General features: G+C 44.9%; 1 protein-coding gene across 1 annotated transcript in view; it reads right to left on the reverse strand.

Moving 5' to 3' along the window:
* The window catches only part of EIF2S3 (eukaryotic translation initiation factor 2 subunit gamma), a 301,635-nt gene that overhangs the window by 161,560 nt on the left and 114,621 nt on the right, over positions 1 to 25,454 (reverse strand). The window contains exons 3-5 of the mRNA XM_069204821.1: positions 5,334 to 5,461; positions 5,110 to 5,231; positions 1,810 to 1,904 (exon numbers count right to left, since the gene is read on the reverse strand). Of these exons, the coding sequence (XP_069060922.1) occupies positions 1,810 to 1,904; positions 5,110 to 5,231; positions 5,334 to 5,461 (345 nt within the window). The remainder of the gene's footprint in view (positions 1 to 1,809; positions 1,905 to 5,109; positions 5,232 to 5,333; positions 5,462 to 25,454) is intronic.

Here is a 25,454-nt window from a genome sequence, read left to right on the forward strand (position 1 = left end):
CTAAGGTGTCCTGAGCTGAGGTGACTCTAACTTTTAGAAATCCTCCATCTTGCAGATGGAGGATTCCCCCAATAGGGTTAGGATTGTGACCCCCTCCCCTTGGGAGGAGGCACAAAGAGGGTGTACCCACCCTCAGGGCTAGTAGCCATTGGCTACTAACCCCCCAGGCCTAAACACGCCCTTAAATGTAGTATTTAAGGGCTACCCTGAACCCTAGAAAATCAGATTCCTGCAACTACAAGAAGAAGGACTGCCTAGCTGAAAACCCCTGCAGAGGAAGACCAGAAGACGACAACTGCCTTGGCTCCAGAAACTCACCAGCCTGTCTCCTGCCTTCCAAAGATCCTGCTCCAGCGACGCCTTCCAAAGGGACCAGCGACCTCGACATCCTCTGAGGACTGCCCCGGCTTCGAAAAGACAAGAAACTCCCGAGGACAGCGGACCTGCTCCAAGAAAAGCTGCAACTTTGTTTCCAGCAGCTTTAAAGAACCCTGCAAGCTCCCCGCAAGAAGCGTGAGACTTGCAACACTGCACCCGGCGACCCCGACTCGGCTGGTGGCGATCCAACACCTCAGGAGGGACCCCAGGACTACTCTAAGACTGTGAGTACCAAAACCTGTCCCCCCTGAGCCCCCACAGCGCCGCCTGCAGAGGGAATCCCGAGGTTTCCCCTGACCGCGACTCTTTGAATCCTAAGTTCCGACACCTGGGAGAGACCCTGCACCCGCAGCCCCCAGGACCTGAAGGACCGGACTTTCACTGGAGGAGTGACCCCCAGGAGTCCCTCTCCCTTGACCAAGTGGAGGTTTCCCCGAGGAACCCCCCCCTTGCCTGCCTGCAGCGCTGAAGAGATCCCTAGATCTCCCATTGACTTCCATTACAAACCCGACGCTTGTTTCTACACTGCACCCGGCCGCCCCCGCGCTGCTGAGGGTGAAATTTCTGTGTGGGCTTGTGTCCCCCCCGGTGCCCTACAAAACCCCCCTGGTCTGCCCTCCGAAGACGCGGGTACTTACCTGCAAGCAGACCGGAACCGGGGCACCCCCTTCTCTCCATTCTAGCCTATGTGTTTTGGGCACCACTTTGAACTCTGCACCTGACCGGCCCTGAGCTGCTGGTGTGGTGACTTTGGGGTTGCTCTGAACCCCCAACGGTGGGCTACCTTGGACCAAGAACTAAGCCCTGTAAGTGTCTTACTAACCTGGTTAACCTAACAAATACTTACCTCCCCTAGGAACTGTGAAAATTGCACTAAGTGTCCACTTTTAAAACAGCTATTCGTGAATAACTTTAAAAGTATACATGCAATTTTGATGATTTGAAGTTCCTAAAGTACTTACCTGCAATACCTTTCGAATGAGATATTACATGTAGAATTTGAACCTGTGGTTCTTAAAATAAACTAAGAAAATATATTTTTCTATATAAAAACCTATTGGCTGGATTTGTCTCTGAGTGTGTGTACCTCATTTATTGTCTATGTGTATGTACAACAAATGCTTAACACTACTCCTTGGATAAGCCTACTGCTCGACCACACTACCACAAAATAGAGCATTAGTATTATCTATTTTTACCACTATTTTATCTCTAAGGGGAACCCTTGGACTCTGTGCATGCTATTCCTTACTTTGAAATAGCACATACAGAGCCAACTTCCTACAACAACTTACCCAATACCTTAAGACATTGGCAACAATGAAGCGAGTCAATGGGAGAAATTGGCACCAACTAACACAGAGATCTGGCCTTAAAGCTTTATGCCACAAAGAAACGAACACACAAGCAAACAAAAGGTATTAATGTTACCTATAAGTAAAAGAGCGGCATCCATGACTGCTGCACCGTTCAACATGGTAGCCATCAAAATGTCGTGGCCTGGGCAATCGACAAAGGAGACATGACTGGAAACGGGAGAAAAATATTTTTGAACCATGACTAAGCAGCCAACACTTGAATGATGGCAAGAACAATTAAAGGTAATACTACTGCTGCTCTTCATTCCACATCACTTTCACTAGGTCTCATCAGTGTCACTTTCTATGCCACTCTGCTCTTAAGTCAGAACTGCTGTCTAGAGTTTCTCTGTCTGCCTCAATCTTTATCTGCACCTTATCTCTCCCCTGCTGTTTGTCAGCATCTGTCTCAATGTCTCACTGCACATAACTTTCTCTATACGCTCATGTCACTTTCCCTCTGCACCTGTTTATTTTCTTTCCTCATTTATACCTTCTTTCTCTGTACCTCTTTCGGCCCTTTCTCTGTGCCTCTGCCGCCCTTTCCATTGCTCTCAATTTCCCTGCTGCTCTCACTTTCCCTGCCTGCACCAGTTTCTCGCTTGCTGCATCCGCATCCATTTTGTTGTGTCGCTTTCTCACTCGCTGAGTTGGTCAGATTCTCATTCCCTGAATCCATCTGCCCTCTCACTGCATCCCTTTGTCCTCTTGCGTTCGCATCAGTTTCTCACTCAATGTGTCCATCTGCCCTCTTGCTGTGTCCCTGTCAGTTTCTCGCTCACTCGTCCATCTGCCCTCTCGTTACGCCTCTCACTTCCTCACTCACTGCATCTGTCTGCTTTCACTGCATCCGTGCGACCCCCTCCCTCGCACCCCCTCCATGCAACCCCCCTGCACCTCCTCCGTGGGACCCCCCCCCCCCCATCTACCCCTCTTCCCTACACACCCAGGGAAATGTTGCAGAACTGGAAGGAGCTGTAGAAACAATGTTGTAAGCAGAGTCTTCCTCGTGGATGCAGACTGTCGGTTCCTAGAGGGTCCAGATGTGGTTCCAGTGGCTAGAAGTTGAAGTAGGGTTGCAGAGGAGTCTGGCTGGAATATTGCAAGCCGAATCTGAGGACCCACCCCATAGGAAGATCCAATATAGCCCTGAAAGGGGGATTAGTCACACAGACAGGTAAGCACCTATCAGGAGGGGGATCGGACGTCACCTGCTTGACCTGGCCACTCAGATGCTCCCAGAGGTCCCTTCCAACCTTGGATTTAAGATGACAGAACCCAGGGACCCCCTGGAGAAGTTCTGAGCACCACCCCTGGGGTGGGGATGGACAGGGAAGTAGTAATTCCCCTTTCCATTGTCCAGTTTTGTGCCAGAGCATCGACTGGGGGTCCCTGAACTTGTGTGGACTGGTCTATGCACAGAGTGCACCAAATGTGCCCATTCAAATCATACCAGTGGCTTGGGGAGGCTACTCCTCCCAAGCCATGTAACACCTATTTCCAAAGGGAGAGGGTGTTACCCCCTACCCCACCCCCTCAAAAGAAAATTTGTTCTGCCTTCCTGGGCTTGAGCTGTTCACGCAGCAGGGGGGCAGAAAGCTGACTGAGGGGTGGCAGCAGTTGGGCTGCCCGGAAAACCCCAGAATGGAATCATACTGCCAACACAGGCATTTTTCTGACATGTTTGATACCAAACGTGCCTAGGTTTGGAGTTACCATTATGTAGCTGGACATAGGTAGTGACCTATGTCCAGTACATGAATAAAATGGCGTCCCAGCCACGAAGTCCAGGAAAATGGAACTGGAGTTCGTGGGAGCACCTGTGCTAGTGCAGAGGTGCCCTCACACACAGGTACTTGGACCCTACCCTATGGGCTAGGAGGGCCTGCCATGGGGTGACTTACATTGACCTGGTGCAGTGACCTGTAGTGAAAAGGGGGTGCATGCACCCTTTCACGCAGGCTGCAATGGCAGGCCTGCAGAATAATTTGCATGGGCTTCCCATGGGTGGCATAATACATGCTGCACCCCATGGGGATCCCCTAGTAACTCAATGCCCTGGATCCCATATACTAGGGACTTACAGGGGGGCACCAGTTAAGTGAAAAAGTTACCAAGTTAGAAGGGAGAGAGCATAATCACCGGGGTCCTGGTTAGCATGATCTCAGTGAACACAGTCAAACACACTGACAACAGGCAGAAAATAGGGTACTTTCCTACAACTTCTGCCGGTCATTGTGCTTCTGCACAGCTTCTTTATCTGTCTGTGCCACCTGTTTGTTTTCCCTCCATGTGTTTGGGCCTATCTACGTGTATGTGTCTTAGCCCTTCTCTGTCCACCGTCTAGCAACATCTTTATATCTTGCACGGAGTATGTGTGTCTAGCTAGGTCTGCCTGTCTCTGTGTCTAACTCACCCTTCAGCTGGTCTGGCGTTTTGCATCTATGCGGTATCTGAGTTCATAGCGGTCTCCCTTTGTTTGCTACTTTACGCCTATGTGACCCTCAGTTGTATTTGCCCCCACTTGGAGAAACCATTCCCTACAGCTGTCTCTCTTCTCGTTCAGTTTGTCTGTATCTCACTATTTCCATCTCGCTCAGACTATTCATCTCATACCCCGTCCATACAGACTGGCCACTGTGCCACTCTGGCATTCACCATAAGCTACAAGCTAAGAGGAAGTTTTTAGAGCAGGATAGGCTGCCAGGACCAAACAACGTTCTGAAGATTCCATTCTAGTTGCAGCCCTCTGCAGTGAGCAGCTGGTCTGAACATTTTTCCCAGGGCTGATTTGGTTTGTAGTCCAACCCTGCATCTCTCATCGCCCAACAATGTGAGCTACTCTCTGCCAGTCTGAAACCACTTATCTTGCTCTAAACCCAGATTCCTTCTCACTTCCATGCGAATCTTCCATTCTCTCTCTAAAAGAGTCTCTCGCTCAACACATAGAATACCCGTATCCTGCCCACTCTCTCTGTCCTGATACCAGTCGATGTGCCCCACTTGTGTTATTTGACCTTGCTCCTCCACTTTTGTTTTAGTAATTCTTTTAGGGTGACAGTTCCTTGCTTCATTTACTACCCCTCGTCCAGCCTAGCTTCAATCATCCCTCTTGCCCTGTACTGTAGGCCCATCCATCCCCTTTCACGGCCCAGATGTTATCACCCTTCCCTTCACCAGCCCAAAAGTCCTGTGCCTTGCAAGCAAATAATGCCTTCCCTGTCAAACCTCAACATCTCTCTTCTGTCTAACCTGATCCAGCACACTTCCCTCTCAAGCACCATCCATGTGCCACAGTCTTTCTAGAACCAGTTTGTTATCTTCTGGCCTTGCCCCCTGCATTGCTCAGCCCAGTATCATTCAGACAAATTACCGGACGAGTTTGAAACTGCCCTTGGTACCAGGAATATCTGTTGGGAACTCATCAGGAGTGCTGCTTCCACATGACCGGTAGCACTCTGGCCGAGAACAACTGGGGTCATCGAGTTTGTAAATCTGAAAATAGGATGCATTGTACAGAAATTATTCAATCATTATTCAATTACAAAGTACAATCTAGTACAAACAGCTTAGAACTGGACAGAATTTTATACTCACCTTAGCATTGGCATAACCTAGCTTGATCGTGATATTCCTTTCCAGTTCATTTTTAAACCGCACAGTATGAACACCAGAAATTGCTTTCACTACCGTTGATTTTCCATGTGCCACATGCCCAATAGTACCTTAAAAATAACACAAATTACAGAAACTCAACCATCTCCTTTGTGTACCCAATTAAATTTAAAACACAATTAGGATAACTTTAACTCACAGTGTCATACTGCTCCTTTCACTAAAACAACAATTTACCAAAAATAGAAGTCTCAAATAAACATGGAGGAATTGGCCTCTTAATTTGAAGCAGGTGTGTCATTTGCTAGCATTTTATGACAAACAATCTACCTTTTTAGGGCAACTATACCCCAGAACAAGGGCTGCATGGTCTGCACTCCATCAGAGTTATTGGCAGACGCTGGGGTGCAGCACCCAACTCCACAAAATGGCCCTACCTTTAATTAACTGGCATTAATAGAACAGAGTAATATTCACTAGGGGAATCCCAGGTACACGCCTTCAAAACAACCTGTAACATTTGTCCATGGGCCTTTTACAAGACATGTTAATTATAAAAAGCATGGAAAATGGTTTATTGATAAGACAGTTCTTGATGAAGACCAAGCACAGTGAGGCTTAACTGACACAACAGCACAAAACTCCACAACACTCAGGAAAAAGTATACGACAGAGACTGAAACACCCTGCAGAAGATTACACAAAAAACTACTAGATACATTCACAAAGACAAATCTTTTTTACATTTGAAATATAATATATTAATAAATGTACCTCCTTTTTTTAACAAAACTTGACAAGCTCAGTTAAAAAACAAGGTAGGAAATCCACCTTTTCTGAGTGGGCATCTTATATTTTTCACTTTTTGCTGGGCCCTATTTTTGCCTCTGCACTTTATACCTGCTATCTGGCAGTTAAGTAGTTGTGCTTCCCCTTTAAACATTGTCGAACAAGCATACTCCTAATTGGTACATTTGACATGCCAATAAGCCCCTAGGATATGGTACAACATATACTCAAGTGAAAGGAAGATAAATGTCACAAGTGGACTGTAGAACCTGTTGTGCCATTCACTATAGTGGGAGTGCAAAAATGGCTTCGGGATTACCACAGTAGATGGACTATAACAGTGCAAAACATGTACTGTGACCTGTAAGACAGAAGGCAGTGCATGGTAATATGTCCTTACAGTGCTAGCACCTAAAAGTGATTTTCACTGTTGCACCCTAGCTGTCCTATGTAGAAATCCAGAGTACAGATTAATGTACTAATACTGTATCGCAGGAAAGGGACCAGCTAAAATAATTAATAAAAACGATATAATAAATATTAATGAAATTAACTGTTAGAAAGCTAGCCTTTACCTGTCTGAGCAGTCAGAAAGCTAATTAACATAAGACTCTGCCAGCTCCCAGCAAGTAATTAACCTTAAATTGGTGTGAAATGCCCCCCAGGAACAAGCATTACACTTACCAGAATGGGCAGAAAGGATTCCTCTGAACACCACAGAATATGGAGGGTGGGGTTGTGGGCATCTTTTTTTGACACTACAGCATACAAACATGCTTGAGTGCCAGATCCTCTTTGACAGGTCTGCTAGGTTTACGTACAGCCCTGGTGGCACACTTGAAAGAGAGGGAACCGGGATGTGAGTAAAATACCTGTGGATCCACGGACGCCTGTAGGACACTGCTTTTGTCTTACCAGACTTCTGTCCATCGGTTTAGTGTGGGTACAACAGCTTCTTCATACTGCATTTTACTGTTAGATGTGGGAGAACATTAGGCTTCACAGAGAGCCCAAGTTCAGTGTGAAAGAAGACTTCACCATCTTGAAAATGCCCAATGTGGCTAGGGCTGGACCCAAGAACTTTGATTCCGCTGCTAGGACTTGTGCAAGAGTCATTTCTGTCCACTATTTAGTGCCAGACATAAATGTGTTACCTCTAGGCATCTAAAACTGTGAAGATCAGAAGAGGACTTGACCTACTGTCTCTAACCTCAGAAGAGCGCTGAAGGACTGGACCTGCCCCCTCTTGTACCCAGGACAATAAAGTGGCCTCCAAAGGTAATAAGGTTGACGGCTTGTTCAAGCTACAGGGGCACAACAAACTACAAGATGCCTTTGCTTCAGCTGCCCTGCTGACCAGTGGCAACTAGGCTTTGCTATTGCCCTTTGCCTGACACTTTGTGAGTCAACGTGCATACCCTGAGTTCTTGGAGCACTTAAGAAGTGTGCTCATGTGGTGGATTGGGACATAAAGAATTAAGTAAGAAGGTAAAATCTTTGACCAAGAAGAACTTAGCCAGTGTATCAAATCCAAGGTCCACTGCAGTCAGCTTCAAGTTGTGCCTAGGTCCAGTCTACAGCGACGACTGACAATTAGTGATTTGTGATTTTTGGCAGTACTTTGACTTAAAGCTTTAAAAACACATACCTCTGGTACCACTACTGGATTTTTGTAATTTGGTTTATTAATCTTTACTCTCTTTTTCCTAATTCAATTTGTGACTTTTCATGTGCGATCGCCCCCCCCCCCCCCCCCAGGGGAATTTTTTTTTTTTCTCCAAAAAATAAAATAAAAAAATAAAAAAATTAAAAAATGACAGGGGGTCGTCCGTGGGCAGGGTGACCCCCTGTGGGGGCAATATTTTTTTTTTTAGATGTTGTAGGGTTTCCCTGGGGGCCATTTTGGCCCCCAAGGAAACCATACAACAACTAAAATAAATAGATCTATATATATATATCTATGTAGATACATATATCTATGTACATGGATATATCTATAGATATATCTATGTAGATAGATTGATATATATAGATCTACCTCTATATATATATATATATATATATATATATATATATATATATATATATCTATCAAAGAGATTTATAAAGCGCGCTACTCACCCGTGAGGGTCTCAAGGCGCCAAAGGGGGCACGGGGGGAGGGAAAGGGGCTGGGAGGTTCACTGTTCGAAAAGCCAGGTTTTGAGGCCCTTCCTGAAAAGAAGTAGGTTTTGGGTCTTGCGAAGGTGGGTTGTGAGGGCGTTCCAGGTTTTGGGTGCAAGGTAGGAGAAGGATCTGCCCCCGGTGGTGGTGTGTTTGATGCGGGGGACAGAGGCGAGAGAGAGGTCAGCTGAGCGGACGTTTCGTGTGGGGGTGTGGAAGGTGACTCTTGTTGAGGTAGGCAGGGCCTGTGTTGTGGAGTGATTTGTGTGCAAGGATGAGGATCTTGAAGGTGATCCTTTTGTCAATGGGGAGCCAGTGGAGGGATTTGAGGTGTGGAGAGATGTGTTCGTGTCGGGGGAGGTCGAGGATGAGTCGTGCTGCTGAGTTCTGGATGCGTGTAGTTTGCGCTTGAGTTTTAGAGTGGTGCCGGCGTAGAGGGCGTTTCCGTAATCAAGCCTGCTGCTGATGAGTGCGTCAGTGACAGTTTTTCTGGTCTCTGTGGGGATCCATTTGAATTTTTTTCAGTATACGGAGTGTGTTGAAGCATGAGGAGGTGAGAGCGTTGATTTGTTGGGTCATCGAGAGGGAGGAGTCTAGGATGATGCTGAGGTTGCGTGCGTGGTTGGCGGGGGTGGGTGCAGGGCCTAGCGTGGTGGGCCACCATGAGGGGTCCCAGGTGTTTTTGTGTGGGCCAAAGAGGATTATTTCGGTTTTGCTTGAGTTGAGTTTCAGGTGGTTGGCTGTCATATATATATCACTTTTGTCAATATGTGTGTGGTTTCCCTGGGGGGAAAAGGGTCCGACTTGTCTAGTGGCAGTTTTAGTGCCATAAAGAAGCGCAGAAGGTTTATATGCCTACTGCAAAGAGCAAATCTGTATTTTATGTAAATAGCTGAGTACATTAGTAAAGTCAGCCATTACCTGCGCTATAATACCAATGAAATGTATATGCGGGGTGGAGGGCGGCTATGGAGAGATGAAGGGCACTTTTGCTGGGTGGTAATGAGGGAATCCGAGGAGGAGGGAGTGGGAGCACCAATAATGATTGGAGGACTGGGCGCAGGAGGTGCTAAAGACTGTGACGAATGGTATGTGACAAGGTGTTTTTGGAGTGTCTTGAAAGTACGTGCTGATTGAGGGAAGAAGCGCAGGTAAGGTGGCCTCTACTGTTGCAAGTATCTCACGCACACCATCGATTTTGTGACTGTCTACGTAGGCTAGTGTTTTAGAGCAACAGTTTAGCCAATAGCAGAAATGGCATCTTGATGGATGACTGCTGCCTGCACTCGGGTTATAGAGGACCGCTCTGACATAGGATCAGAGACCGAGACATCAGATACTGAGACAGCATCTGAGGGATAGGACAATGGCGCAGACTCTGGGAGTGTCCCATTCGATAACTCCTCCTCCAGTACATTATGAGGGAGGTGATGAGGACAGTCCTGCTGTCCCTTCGCAAGCTGTTCGTGCAACTGGGTAATAGTGGGTTAGGCCAACCCAGAGAGCAGGTGAATGCGGCGGCAGGGAGAGTGGGAGAGAGAGAGAGAGAGAGAGAGAGAGAGAGAGAGAGAGAGAGAGAGAGAGAGAGAGAGAGAGAGAGAGAGAGAGAGAGAGAGCTCTCTTGGGAACTCCCCAATTTAGTTCAGCCCCAAATTCCACCACCCAAATCATATTGTGGAGACATCAAAATTACCTATGGCAAAACAAACTGGTTTTGTAAGGCAGGCACCTGTGTTTTTGGTCCTGGATTCGGCGGACATATAGAGAAACACACTAAACCCAAACATTTCTGGAAACTAGACATTCGGGGGAGTCCACAGAGGTGTGACTTGTGTGGATTCCCCAAAGTTTTCTTACCCAGAATACCCTGCAAAGCTGAAATGTTGAAAAAAAACTCAAATTTTCTGGCATTTCTGTCACACAAACTACAGGAATATGCTGGGATCCACAACATTCCTACCACCCAGTGACTCCTCACCTGTCCTGATAAAAACCCTACCATACTTGAGTGCCTACACCTAGTGCCTGTGTCAGGAATGGATCACCCCAGGGTCAACAGCTGCCTCACGTAAGGACCAACATTAACCGTTGTGTGATCTATTCCTGTCGCGGGCACCAGGCCTAACCACACAAGTGAGGTATCATATTTATCGGGAGACTTGGGGGAACGCTGGCTGGAAGGAAATTTGTGGCTCCTCTCAGATTCCAGAACTTTCTGTCACCGAAATGTGAGGAAAACTTGTTTTTTTAGCCACTTTTTGAGGTTTGCGAAGGATTATGGGTAACAGAACCTGGTCAGAGCCCCACAAGTCACCCCATCTTGGATTCCCCTAGGTCTCTAGTTTTAAAAAATGCACAGGTTTGGTAGGTTTCCCTAGGTGCCGGCTGAGCTAGAGGCCAAAATCTACAGGTAGGCACTTTGCAAAAAACAGCTCTGTATTTTGTCAAAAAATGGGATGTGTCCACGTTGTGTTTTGGGGCATTTCCTGTCGCGGGCACTAGGCCTACCCACACAAGTGAGGTATCATTTTTATCGGGAGACTTGGGGGAACATAGAATAGCAAAACAAGTGTTATTGCCCCTTATCTTTCTCTACATTTTTTCCTTCCAAATATAAGAGAGTGTGTAAAAAAAACGTCTATTTGAGAAATGCCCTGCAAGTCACATGCTAGTATGGGCACCTCGGAATTCAGAGATGTGCAAATAACCACTGCTCCTCAAAACCTTATCTTGATCCCATTTTGGAAATGCAAAGGTTTTCTTGATACCTCTTTTTCACTCTTCATATTTCAGCAAATGAATTGCTGTATACCCAGTATAGAATGAAAACCAACTGCAGGGTGCAGCTCATTTATTGGCTCTGGGTACCTAGGGTTCTTGATGAACCTACAAGCCCTTTATATCCCCGCAACCAGAAGAGTCCAGCAGACAAAACGGTATATTGCTTTCAGAGATCTGACATCGCAGGTAAAAGTTACAAGGTAAAACAAAGAAAAATAGCTGTTGTTTTCAGCTCAATTTCAATATTTTTTTATTTCAGCTGTTATTTTCTGTAGGAAAACCTTGTAGGATCTACACGAATGACCCCTTGCTGAATTCAGAATTTTGTCTAGTTTTCAGAAATGTTTAGCTTTCCGGGATCCAGCATTGGTTTCACACCCATTCCTGTCACTAACTGGAAGGAGGGTGAAAGCACCAAAAATAGTAAAACTGGGGTATGTCCCAGTAAAATGCAAAATTTGTGTTGGAAAATGTGGTTTTCTGATTCAAGTCTGCCCATTCCTGAAAGGTGGGAAGATAGTGATTTCAGCACCAGAAACCCTTTGTTGATGGCATTTTCAAGGAAAAAACCACAAGCCTTCTTCGGCAGCCCTTTTTTCCCATTTGTTTGGAAAAAACGACATTTTCACTGTATTTTGGCTATTTTCTTGGTCTCCTCCAGGGGAAACCACAAACTCTGGGTACCATTAGAATCCCTAGGATGTTGGAAAAAAAAGGACGCAAATTTGGCGTGCATAGCTTATGTGGACAAAAAGTTATGAAGGCCTAAGCGCGAACTACCCCAAATAGCCAAAAAAGGGCTCAGCACTGGGGGGGGAAAAGGCCCAGCAGCTAAGAGGTTAAGATGGTATGGGAATGTTTACAGATGAACGGAGTACATATAAGGATCCAGTGAGAACTCTGACTGAGGTTAGACTTCAATGTGAACAAAGAATACTGTGCACCATTCTACCCCAAATGCTATCAAGCTGTGGTTTTTAAACATAGTTTAGCTTTGTGGTTTTAAAACCCTATTGAATTAGCACAGAAAATCGATCTACAATTCCCCAGTATCTTTTGAGTTAACCAGGGGTTATGTATGATTCAAAGAAGCACAAAGACATTAAAAGTAAGCACAAATGGCTGTATGTGCAAACAAAATGTGGGAAAACGGGTTAAGTAAAGGGTCCGAAAGAACAGGTATAGCACTTTGCCAATTTCAGAATAAAAGGTGTGCTGATAAATAAGCCTGTCCAGTGAGAGGTAATCAAGTCTCATTTTTTTTTTACCTCTATTTAACGCCAACTTTGGAAATGCTGTGAACAAGATGGTTAATTTATTTTTAGGTCTTCTTATTCCAGAGCTCCTTCCCTACAGTACCCCCCCTAATTCCCTTCCACTCATTTGGCCACTCTGAACCCCTGTTCTTCCAAAATGCACAGTCAGTGCTTCCAGAGAGTTGGTTTCTAGAGGGTACTCCTCTTGAGAAATTTAGCATGTGAACGGGGGAGAAAAAGATAGAGATAGGCCAGCTAGGGAAGACAGTCTGCAATACAGAGCACAACAGTATTCAGCACTGGACAATCAGAGGGAATGTGCAAAGATAGACTGGGTGAGGTATTTGGATTGCAAGTTCGAGAGAACAAGAACATGCATGATGAAGAGAGCAGAAATGTGATGAAGAGAGCAGAAATGTGAGAAAGGAGCAGGAAATACACTCTGATGGAGTGCTGAATCACAAATAAACTATAAAATGTTCACTGATGTCAGTGGAACAATATAACTCAGCCAATCAAAAGTGAGGTACCAGCAAATGAGTTCAGCCACATCTATGGGGTTATAAATTATCTTTAAGGTCACAGGTAAGGCAAAACTAAAAGACAGATTGATAAAATGCAGGCTCACAAATTGTAGGAAGTTGGCTCTGTATGCACTATTTCAAAGTAAGGAATAGTATGCACAGAGTCCAAGGGTTCCCCTTAGAGTTAAGATAGTGGCAAAAAGAGATAATACTAGTGCTCTATTTTGTGGTAGTGTGGTCGAGCAGTAGGCTTATCAAAGGAGTAGTGTTAAGCATTTGTTGTACACACACAGGCAATAAATGAGGAACACACACTCAGAGACAATTCCAGGCCAATAGGTTTTTGTATAGAAAAATATATTTTCTTAGTTTATTTTAAGAACCGCAGGTTCAAGATTTACATGTAATACTTCAAATGAAAGGTATTGCAGGTAGGTACTTTAGGAACTTTGAAGTAGCAAAATAGCAAATACAGTTTTCACATAAATCACAGATAGCTATTTTAAAACTAGACAGTGCAATTTTCACAGTTCCTGTGGGGAGTAAGAGTTTGTTAGTTTTTGCAGGTAAGTAAACCACCTACGGGGTTCAGGTTTGGGTCCAAGGTAGCCCACCGTTGGGGGTTCAGAGCAACCCCAAAGTTACCACACCAGCAGCTCAGGGCCGGTCAGGTGCAGAGGTCAAAGTGGTGCCCAAAATGCATAGGCTTCAATGCAGAAGGGGGTGCCCCGGTTCCAGTCTGCCAGCAGGTAGGTACCCGCGTCTTCGGAGGGCAGACCAGGGGGGTTTTGTAGGGCACCGGGGGGGACACAAGTCAGCACAGAAAGTACACCCTCAGCAGCACGGGGGCGGCCAGGTGCAGTGTGCAAACAAGCGTCGGGTTTCCAATAGGTTTCAATGGGAGACCAAGGGGTCTCTTCAGCGATGCAGGCAGGCAAGGGGGGGGGCTCCTCTGGGTAGCCACCACCTGGGCAAGGGAGAGGGCCTCCTGGGGGTCACTCCTGCACTGGAGTTCGGATCCTTCAGGTCCTGGGGGCTGCGGGTGCAGAGTCTTTACCAGGCGTCGGGATCTGAGGAACAGGTAGTCGCGGTCATGGGGAGCCTCGGGATTCCCTCTGCAGGCGTCGCTGTGAGGGCTCGGGTGGGGGGGGGGGCAACTCTGGTTACTCACGGTCTCGCATTCGCCGGGGAGTCCTCCCTGAAGTGTTTGTTCTCCACAAGTCGAGCCGGGGGTGTCGGGTACTGAGTACCAAGTCTCACGCTTCCGGCGGGAAACGCAAGTTGTTTTAAAATTGCTCCTTTGTAACAAAGTTGCAGTCTTGGGTGAACAGGGCCGCTGTCCTCGGGAGTTCTTGGTCCTTCTAGAGCAGGGCAGTCCTCTGAGGATTCAGAGGTCGCTGGTCCCTGGGAAACGCGTAGCTGGAGCAGTGTCTTTAGAAGGGGGGAGACAGGCCGGTAGAGCTGGGGCCAAAGCAGTTGGTGTCTCCGTCTTCTCTGCAGGGTTTTTCAGCTTAGCAGTCCTCTTCTTCTTAGGTTGCAGGAATCTGAGTTCCTAGGTTCTGGGGAGCCCTTAAATACTAAATTTAAGGGCGTGTTTAGGTCTGGGGGGTTAGTAGCCAATGGCTACTAGCCCTGAGGGTGAGTACACCCTCTTTGTGCCTCCTCCCAAGGGGAGGGGGGCACATTCCTATCCCTATTGGGGGAATCCTCCATCTGCAAGATGGAGGATTTCTAAAAGTCAGAGTCACCTCAGCTCAGGACACCTTAGGGGCTGTCCTGACTGGCCAGTGACTCCACCTTGTTTTTCTCATTATCTCTTCCGGCTTTGCTGCCAAAAGTGGGGCCGTGGCCGGAGGGGGAGGGCAACTCCACTAGCTGGAGTGCCCTGTGGTGCTGTAACAAATGGGGTGAGCCTTTGAGGCTCACCGCCAGGTGTTACAGTTCCTGCAGGGGGAGGTGTGAAGCACCTCCACCCAGTACAGGCTTTGTTACTAGCCACAGAGTGACAAAGGCACTCTCCCCATGTGGCCAGCAACATGTCTCTAGTTTGGCAGGCTGCAAAAACCAGTCAGCCTACACGGATAGTTGGTTAAGGTTTCAGGGGGCACCTCTAAGGTGCCCTCTGGGGTGTATGTTACAATAAAATGTACACTGGCATCAGTGTGCATTTATTGTGCTGAGAAGTTTGATACCAAACTTCACAGTTTTCAGTGTAGCCATTATGGTGCTGTGGAGTTCGTGCATGACAGACTCCCAGACCATATACTCTTAGGGCTACCCTGCACTTACAATGTCTAAGGTTTTGCTTAGACACTGTAGGGGCACAGTGCTCATGCACTGGTGCCCTCGCCTATGGTATAGTGCACCCTGCCTTAGGGCTGTAAGGCCTGCTAGAGGGGTGACTTATCTATACTGCATAGGCAGTGTGAGGTTGGCATGGCACCCTGAGGGGAATGCCATGTCAACTTACTCGTTTTGTCCTTACCAGCACACACAAGCTGGCAAGCAGTGTGTCTGTGCTGAGTGAGGGGTCCCCATTGTGACATAAGACATGCTGCATCCCTTAGAGACCTTCCCTGGCATCAGGGCCCTTGGTACCAGGGGTACCAGTTACAAGGGACTTACCTGGATGCCAGGGTGTGCCAACTGTGGAAACAAAAGTACAGGTTAGGGAAAGAACACTGGTGCTGGGGCCTGGTTAGCAGGCCTCAGCACACTTTCAAATCAAAACAGCATCAGCAAAGGCAAAAAGTCAGGGGGTAACCATGCCAAGGAGGCATTTCCTTACACAAATATTAAAATATTTCTCTGCAGATCAATGAGCCAATTATGCCGGTCTCTTTGTTTATTCTCCCAGTCCAGAAGGGCCGCAAAGATCTCCCAAATCCTAGCCATTCAAGATCCTGAAGCAGTCATTCAGCTGGGCAGTCTACACATCATGCTACAAAAGGCACCCAGGAGCTGAATGTTGTAGGTACAAAGGGAAGGGAGGGGGGGCCCCCACCTACCAAAGGTGGGTCTAGTGTGAAGGACAAAGTACAGTTCAAAGAGACAATGATCCTGAGCACCTATGAATGTGGCATCAGTAAAGGAAAATCACCACCCACTCAAGCTATCCCCACAAGTAGCACACAGGAACAGAAGCAGGGGAGCAAAGGAATAGTGGAAGTTCCTTATACAATCAACAATCTCATCCATCTATTCTCTTCTTGCCCTTTCCTCTTTCCCATACTGTAAACTGACACTTTCTGTTAAGATGGGTGCTCTATGGGACAAGGCCAGTAGTCCATATAGTGTTCCACATATTGCTGATTCCTACCAGCCATCTAGCATCAGTAAGCATCACATGTTAACAGTGAGCCCAGACATAGCACATATGTAATTAAGACTTCTTTGAAAGCTGGGGAAGATCTCCCAGATTAATTCTGAGTACTAATGAATGACTGTGTTTAGTAAAGCGCAACTGTCACTCGCCAGGGAGCACCCTGGCGCTATCAAGCAACAGGTGCAGTTCATGACTAAGAAAAGAAAACCCTACATCAAATTATGAGAGAGCAGCAGAAGAGGTCTGACAGACCAAAGATCCAGGTTTTCCGCTGTTTTCTAAAGCGGTCTTCAGATTCATTCGTCCGAAGATGTATGGGCATATAATTCCATGCCTTGGCTCCTCGGACTACGAAAGATTTACTGCCTTTGACTATAAATTTTAATGCGGGAACCTTGATAAGATTGGACTTTAACGACCTCAAAGAACGTGCTGGGACACAGTGGGAGAATCTATGAGAAAGATATTCCGGTCAGACACAGTGGGAGAATCTATTAGAAAGCTATTCCGGTCAGACGGATCTGTAAGCTCAGAAAACTAAAAGACGACTCTTAAAATGGACTCTTATGGATTGGTAGCCAGTGGAGCCCGGGGTGTGGAATTCCTATAACCCGTCGTCCAGGACATATTTGTTTGGGTCAAGGACAACAAGTTTGGATATTTATTTTGTCCTTGAGACAAGTAGTATCAACCCCTTGCTGCACAAACCCTTTAGTTACCATTTAAGGGACAGAACTGTCTGCAGTTGTGATATTATTTGTGACCATATGTTAATGCTGTTTGAACTAGTATTTATGGTTCATTAATGCAAAGCCTTTATTATTAGGGTAATCACTCAAAAAAAAACGTTGTACAGTCGCACTGTACTACTGACAGTGGTCCAAGTAATAAAAAAAAAAAAAGTTTACATACATGTCTGAAAAGTTTATAACAATATGATGCTACCTATAATGTTCCCAGAATGCTCCCTGACTAGATGTCAATGTTTGCAGAAGCTTGTAAGCAAAGATTGAGGATTCTTTGCTTTCAAAATTAAATGTCCAGAAAGAAAATGCAAGTAGGAAAACAAAAACCGTTTGGCTAAATTACTGTGAAATTTTAATAACTATTTCTTAAAAGCATCATTTAGTAAAATCTGTTGATGCATGCTAATATTGTCAAAAAAACAGTTAATGGTGAGAGAAAAAAAAAAAAAAAATACTGGTGTGACCATTTTCAACAAGATTATGGAAAACATGAAAATAAAGAAGCACTGGCAAAGCCAACTGATCCAACATAGGTGGTCAGTCTTTTGGTTTTGGCAACGCGTGTCTTGTTTTGACATGTCTCTTGTAACCATTTTATATTGTGGGAGCAGCAAGGCCCTCCCCATTTTAACAAACATTGGCAAAAAGCAAAAAAAAAAAAAGGTTTCTGGTCCCAGAAAGCACACATTGCCACAGTAGGTCCACACTAATTTGTGTGATATTATCCTTGTGGAAGAGCAGAATGCTACCACTCACAGTAAAGCCAGCTGATAGATAAATAGAATTTTAATTAAAAGAAAATGTCTTGGTTAACGCTAGACCTAATTAGGAGCCCAATTCTTAGTCATAAAAGTGCACCCATGTTATATGTCTTTGAATTAGTGGCTTTTATGAATTCACAAGAAGATACAGAAGGAGAACAGGAAATTGTACTCCTAGAAAATATTTGTGAACTGCATTTTAGCACAAGCCAACATGCACATGTAGATTTGCTCATGCAAAAATCAACTGAGCGTTTACAAGTTCACTGTCACTCCAACCACTTTTTGCCAAACCCTGGAAGAACTTCTACTTCTGCCCTTGTCAGGAGTAAACTTCTAACTTTCTCAGTATGTGAAAAGATTAGGGAAGAGCTGGTAAAAATCCACAAAACATGCACGTTAGTAGGTTTGCAGAGACTCAAAGGCATTTCAACCTTGGAACTATCTGCTTACTGCTTCCTCCAGCCCCAGTATGTAGAACTGAGTAAAGGTGGCAAAATAAGTAAACTGCTATAGCAAGTCCTGCAATTGCAAGAACTCAACCCCTACTATAGTATTAGTCTTGGCATTATCAGAGCTCTTACATAATGCGATTGCTGCCATAATTTGATTCTGCACTACAAAGCACCAAAGGGACAATCAGATTTTGTTTTTACAGGACAAGTAGATTTAGTAAATATTTTATTTATTCCACACCCCTGGGAACGTTCTCAGAGCTCCAGAAACAGAGGACATACGAAGAAGTTTCAAGACCAATCTAGCTGCAGCGTGTTGGACTACCTGAAGCTTCTGGTTAGAGAGTTTGGAGGATCTGGCATACAAGCTATTGTAGTAGCCCAGCCATGATGTTATTGAGCCAGTGACAAATGTTCTCCTGGCTATTAAAGGTAGGAGGTCAAAGAACTTTTTCCAAAGTTTTCATAAGGCTGAAACATGTACCTGCTACTGTGATTGCATGAGGAAAAAAACAAAAAGTTGAATCGAACTTCACACCCAGGTTTCTGGCAACCTGAACTGGGGTTGGGTGGGTGGATGTGTTAGAGGGGGGTTGGGTTGGAGTGGAGTGGAAATAGAAGTAGGCTACCAAAGGATGGTATCAAAGGTATTGGAGCTACCAAAAAAAAAAAAAAACTGACTTTAGGCGGTATTGGATTTGAGGTGAATGGTTGCATCCACTCGAAGATTTCCATCAGACAACATTTGAAATTGACCTCAGGACCTAAGGAAGACTTGTCTATGGATAACGTAAGTTGTGTATCATAGGCGCATGAAGCAACATCAATACTGAATGATGAAATTAAAGTAATTAAGGGGGCCATATAAATGTTAAATAAGGCAGGACTTAATCAGGAGCCTTGCGGCACCCCTGAATTGCCTGCTTTTTCCTGGGAGAAAAAGGATTCTATCATAACCGTCTGCCTATAACTGGAAATGAATGGTAAATGAAACACATTCTATATAAAGTATATTGACTTGTTACCACAAAGGTTAGATGAGTTGTACAATGAGGCACAAGCTAAGAGATGGCTGCCCAACACCACTATCAAAGACGTAATAGTTTTGCTAGCAGCAAAAATGAAGAGATACCTTTGGTACGTAAACCTACTATTCCTTATCGGTGTTAAATATAGATTACAAAACACTAGGGACATTATTCGTCAAAGCCCTACCACCTGCAATACTTGAGGAACAGAGTGGATTTATAAATATTAAACACTTGATTCATGTACTGTTTGAGTGCTAGACTACAATCCATTTCGTGAATAATCTCCACTGACAAGGAGAAAGCACTTGCTAGGCTTAGATGTATTTGCATCTGGACCCCAAAAGACACTGAATATGTTGAGGTCTTCCTTGCTTGGATAAGGTTCGATATGCCCATCAAATGACCAGGTGCGAACAGGGCAGTTAACATAGGAGCCCTAGAAGGTCCAAAGAGGCACTGGAGAAGAGGTCCCCCTCACGCCTCTCCTAACTGCTCTAGCCATGGAGCCACTGTGGAGCGTAATGAGGAGCAGAAGTGAACCACAGGCACGGAAGTAAATGGAATCAAACAAAATATTTTTCTACGTAGGTGATGTGCCTCATTATATAAATAATATCAACACAGGGTGGTATACAGTAATGGTGTTACTGCAGACCATCTGCAAAATGTGTCTATGGGCAAACAAGAATAAATCATTTGTGTTTGATTAAAAGCAAAATTAATACATAGTAACATCAATAGGATTATAAACCTAAAATCCAATCTTTAGCCTCACTGTCCCCAGAACTTCGCCACTCCGCCCGTCTTCAAAGAGCAAATGTACTCTAGCATCATACTTTTATGAATTTTAACCATCCACTCTTTTACGGTTGGATCGTACCTGCCACTAACCAGTTAGCAAAATGAAATACTTGGATGAATCTTTCCCTTCTTCAGTTGTCCTTCTCCACACCAAACCTACACTGAGATCCTAAGTTTTCGTATGATCATCCCTATAGGTTTCATCACCCTGAATATTCTATTTTCACTCCAATCTTTTACAACCATAGTAAGCCCTTCTGTGATTTATGAATTATCTCAGGGCAAAGCACAGTCGTCCTCTCCCACCATCATTAATTCTTTCTTCCCCTTAAATATATTTGACATATTAGGTTTATTGTCCTAAACCTTGATTCCTAAATACTATTTAACCATGAACAATAACAGCATCTACTCTAAATCCCATATCCTTAGTCATTTTTCTAATATCCAATAAGTACAGTCACTCATCCTGAGGGCTAATTTTGGCTGATAAGGCTGAAACTGCCAAATAATACTACTGGGCTTGGGGGGTGTCAAGAGCGGTGATAGTAGCCAAGATGGTAAGATAATGGACTGGTGAGACAAACTTCCTTTTCTCACCCGGGCCCTTCCTCGATTCAATGCCATCCCAGACCCATCAACAGATTCTAGCCTAGTTAAAAGACCATTTTTACCTGACATATGACTAGCTACTTTAGGCCAGACTGTCCACTCAACAGCAGACTCTGGAAGATTTTTAGCCAGCCAGCCAGCCAGCATGAACACAGGAGGCACAGAAGCTGGCAGCCCAAATTGTGGCACACTGGCGACTCTGGCACCTCACTACTGACAGCACCCTATCAGAAAAAAAGGGTGGAGTGGCCTGACCAAGCACAGCTGAGGATCATGCAGAACAAAGATACAATAGTGACAGTGCTCTGGGACCTGTAGAGGCTGTTTTCATGCGGAGATACAAGTGGACAAGGAGAGGTTCTCAGCTTGTGAGAGCCTCACGAGACACCCATTGCAAGACCCCCAAAGTATCCTGGGAGGTTGGCAAGAAATATCACACTAAGACAGAGATAAGGAAGTATGTGCATCAATCTCGGTAGCAGAAAAAAAAGAAAAAAAGAAAATCAGATAAACCTACTCCTAAAAAACAGCCCACGGTGCCACTCACTAAGCTTTGGATAGTAGAAGATATAGAAGTGATACAAGGCTCTGTGTGTTGCAGACGATGAGACCCGTAAAGTGAGATGCGACTCCTTACAGGGACATGGGCATTTCATCATAATGCAGCTGGGCCCAAGCATGCTGTGGGAGTGCCCAATTTGACATGACTACCGAAACAAGGTCATCGCCATGCAATCAACTACAACATAATGTAAGGATTTGCTCAGTTGTGAAAGTTGTATCCTGGGGCACATCTGATGTCCTAAAAGAAGCAAAGCAGAAGCCAAGTTCTTAGAGCTAGCCCTTCCAACTTGATAGAAGGGCCATTAAAATGAAGTGGAAACCATCTAGCTGCCCGCAATAGTGGTGACTTGGTATATTTCCATTGTAAGTTGCATAGCACTTTCTTTCCCACTTGTTGTCCTTTGTTCAAATGGATGTCCACACAGCAGTGTTTTGTGAAGGTGTGTGGGGGTGCCTAAGTTGCGGTCATGCAGTTGTCACAAATGGTTATGTTTGTCAGGAATGCTAGGATTGAACCCTTCTTCTTGGTTGAGTGCGCCCTTCGGTTTGTGGGAGTATTTCCCGCCTTTGCAAAGTGCATGTTTGGAAAGTTTCCATTATTCATTGTGCAATCATTCCTCTGGTTAGCAGTGTATCTCTGCTTGTCCTGGCTAAGGAGACGAACAGCTGGTTCCAAATTGCTTTTGTCTCTTGTAGGTAGTACATTAAAGCTCTTCGCACGTCAAAGGTAAAAAGTGCCCACTCTCTATGTCTGAGTCCTGAAAGGCGGCCAGCCGTTGGATGCTTTGGCTGATGTGTAACACTGACCCTACATTTAGTAGGAACTATAGGTTTGCTCATAGAACATCAGTGTCTTTGTGGATTTGAAGGTATGGTTCTTGGATTGTGAGTACTTGCAGCTCGCTGACCCTGTGGAGTGATTTGATGGCTGTTAGGAATGCAGTTCTTTGGGTTAAAAACTTCAACTCTGTCTTGTGCATTGGCTCACATGTTTCTGTCATGAGCTGCGTGAGTACTGTGTTCAGGTTACACATGGGTGCTCGTCCTAGGGGGCAGGTAAAGGTGCCCACATTGTAGTTGCTCAGGAGTCATATTGCCGGGTTGTGTGTGGCTGGTCCTGGGTGACAAACTCATTCATTCTGCATAGCTGCAGGAACGCTGCCATTTCGGCCTTGAGTAGGCGCCTTTTTCTTTTGATCGCAAATTAGCATTCAGTGTCAGTTGCCTAGGATAGTTTCTTCTTCAGGGCAGTCTGCCCTGCATCCTTTGCCAGTTTCCTTCAGCACCTCCTTTGCAACTGCCAGCGTCAACAGTTCTGACGAAGGCTTACTACCATCGGAGTCCTTTAGTCGGGACTCATGTCACTCCTTATGTTTGTGTCAACCTTTGGTCGGTGAATGTTCCAACATTGAGGTGGCCTTCAAACTTTTTAAGTCTTTTCTTACCTTCCACTTATCTTCTTGCATTCCCTCGCCGCTTTCTTTGCTGCTTCTGCTCTTTCAACATCAACAATGCTCCCTTGGGCGTCTGACTCGCCTCCCTATTCTTCAAATGTTTTCCTCATCTTAGCTGGAGAGACTCAGGCCCTTCAGATTCTTATCCATCAGAAGATATAGGTTATAGACATGTGGATTCCTCTACACAAACTTGCAGTGGCAGTTTATGGCAAAATTTAAAAGGGGTGTTCTGAAGACCCCAATTCCCTTGTATGTAGGTCTGCAACCTTATTCATCAGCTATTGAGAACCAGCAGCATCAAGTTGTTCTTGCCAGGTTCTGTTTTAATTATCTACCCTTAATGGTGGGCCATCCTCAAAAGTGTCACTCCCTAAAGGAGTTAGGTAAGGGAACTTCCTCCCAATTTAATCTGCACATTGTGTTTTTTTGCCCTTTTTATGAGGTCCCCAGGAAAAATCTTATAGTACAAATTCTCAATAGTAAAAAATTCAGATAGTGCAGACCTGCCCTTTGTTTTCTGCAAAAACTTGATGACCCTGTGGTTTGGCAGACTATGGCTCTTCATTTGGCAGTGCTTAAAGCAAAGATGTTTTTCGTGATGAACGGAGCCTAGTGGGGATGACATTGTAACTGCTCTTTCAATATATAGTATTTTAGCAAACGTCTAGTACTCTAGGTTTATGTTTATTTCTGGAGGACGAATTGTATGTTATAGTAAGGGCTCTTTTTATTGAGTTGATAAAGTGTGGTATTTTCTTAAAGTTTTAGAGAATATTGCAGTTTAATTCGAATTTTTCGGGCAAATGGAATCTATGAACGTACTTCAATTTTTGTTCATTTTTTCCTTGTACTTTTATGCTTGGGAAGTGTAACAAATAAAGTTTACTGACAGACTGGCAAAGCCAATAGGCTTCATCTATGCAAGATCTGTTGGCTTTGTCAATGATTCAGACATGTTTTAATGGTGGGTAGTAAACGTTGCTAAACTTATTTTTTCACAATACTGAAAAAGTGATTAAATATGAGGAGTATATCTTTGCAGTGCACCTTCAGTGCCCACTCTGCTCCTATGAAGAATTTCATTGCGTAGTTGGTAATCACTGAAACTGCGCTTTATATTTTATTCTCATTCTAAACATGTGCAATCAGCAAAATAAAGTAGTCATCGGCAGGACACTAAACATGTTCTCCAAAAAGAGCTGGTCTGTTGACCTTTCTAGAGCTGAAGAGGAACTAATGTCAGTATTTCACAGGTCAGCAAGCGATGTCCCAAAAGCAACTACACTCCTTCTCTAATTTATTAGTTGGCTGCTGTGCTGGAGCACTTGAGGTCCTTCTAAGCAGAAGATGCTCATAAATGCAGGTGGATTGTGCTGGCATTCCACGTGCAGCCAAAGGAATAGCTCTCGATTAGGCACCTTGGAAAGATGTGGTATTCTGCCAGACCTACCGACTTTAGAACTGGGGAGCTAAATTTGAGTCCAGGCATAGACATCCTGTAATTCTGGGCAAGTCACTTAATCTCCCCATGGCTAAAAAAAAAAAAGTGCTTCAATGCCCCTAGGAAGGGTTCAAGCGACATAAAATTTCAAAAATAAGCATATCAATACAGCAATAACTATACATAATATATCAATGACATTGCTTTTAAAACAGCGCTTTGCTTACCATCTGCCTCAAAAGGTGAGAGGCCAGTTGGCTTTGACAGTGTCCCTGAATCAAAAGTCCTGCAAATGGAACAAGCATCCACCATGCCAAAAGGTTTTACCTCGTCTTTTTTTCTATGCAACTGGCTTACAAATATTTGAACAATGTTTAATAATGTTTGTTTTATTAAATTAAAAAACAAACATTATTATAACATTTTTAAAATATTTGTAAGGCAGTTGCATAGAAAAAAGACCAAGGCGAACGTATTGGCATGCGGGAAAGATGGAAGAAGACGGCAGAACACAGCGGAAGAGAGAAGACGGCAGAACACAGCGGAAGAGAGAAGACGGCAGAACACAGCGGAAGAGAGAAGACGGCAGAACACAGCGGAAGAGAGAAGACGGCAGAACACAGCGGAAGAGAGAAGACGGCAGAACACAGCGGAAGAGAGAAGACGGCAGAACACAGCGGAAGAGAGAAGACGGCAGAACACAGCGGAAGAGAGAAGACGGCAGAACACAGCGGAAGAGAGAAGACGGCAGAACACAGCAGAAGAGAGAAGACGGCAGAACACAGCAGAAGAGAGAAGACGGCAGAACACAGCAGAAGAGAGAAGACGGCAGAACACAGCTGAAGAGAGAAGACCGAAGAAGAAGACAGGAGACGAGAGAAGACAAGAGAAGATGGGAGACAAGAGAGGACAGAAGATGGAATGCAGCAAAAAAGACAGCGAAGATAAGACGGTATGCAGAAAGAAAAAAAGAAGACAGACAGCATTGAAGAAAGATGATGTCAGCTAACTAAGAAGATGCCATGCAGGAAGGAAAAAAAAAAAAAAAAGACAGCAACAAAGGAATAAGACACAGAAGACGGCAGCAAAGAAAAAAGATGGCGCGCATGAAGAAAAAAGAAGTACATTCGGCATCGCAGCCAGCAGTTAGGACACAGGCCAGTGTCCAAAAGGAAGTGACCGGAAGGAGTACTAGGCCTACAAGCAACTCAACAGCAAGATCGGCGAAGAAGACAAAGACAGGAAGTGACGTGAAGACTATGTGCTGGCAAATCCAAAGTAGGTAAATCCGAGCAACATTGGAGTAAGCCAATGGTAAGTTCAGGTAAGTAGGGGGCTGGTTCCAAACCCTTTTGAGTTTTTTTTCTTTTTTTAACCAACAAAAGATTTTGCAAGCAT

The sequence above is a fragment of the Pleurodeles waltl genome, chromosome 8 (genome assembly GCF_031143425.1).
Source record: "Pleurodeles waltl isolate 20211129_DDA chromosome 8, aPleWal1.hap1.20221129, whole genome shotgun sequence".
In the NCBI taxonomy this organism is placed as follows: domain Eukaryota; kingdom Metazoa; phylum Chordata; class Amphibia; order Caudata; family Salamandridae; genus Pleurodeles; species Pleurodeles waltl.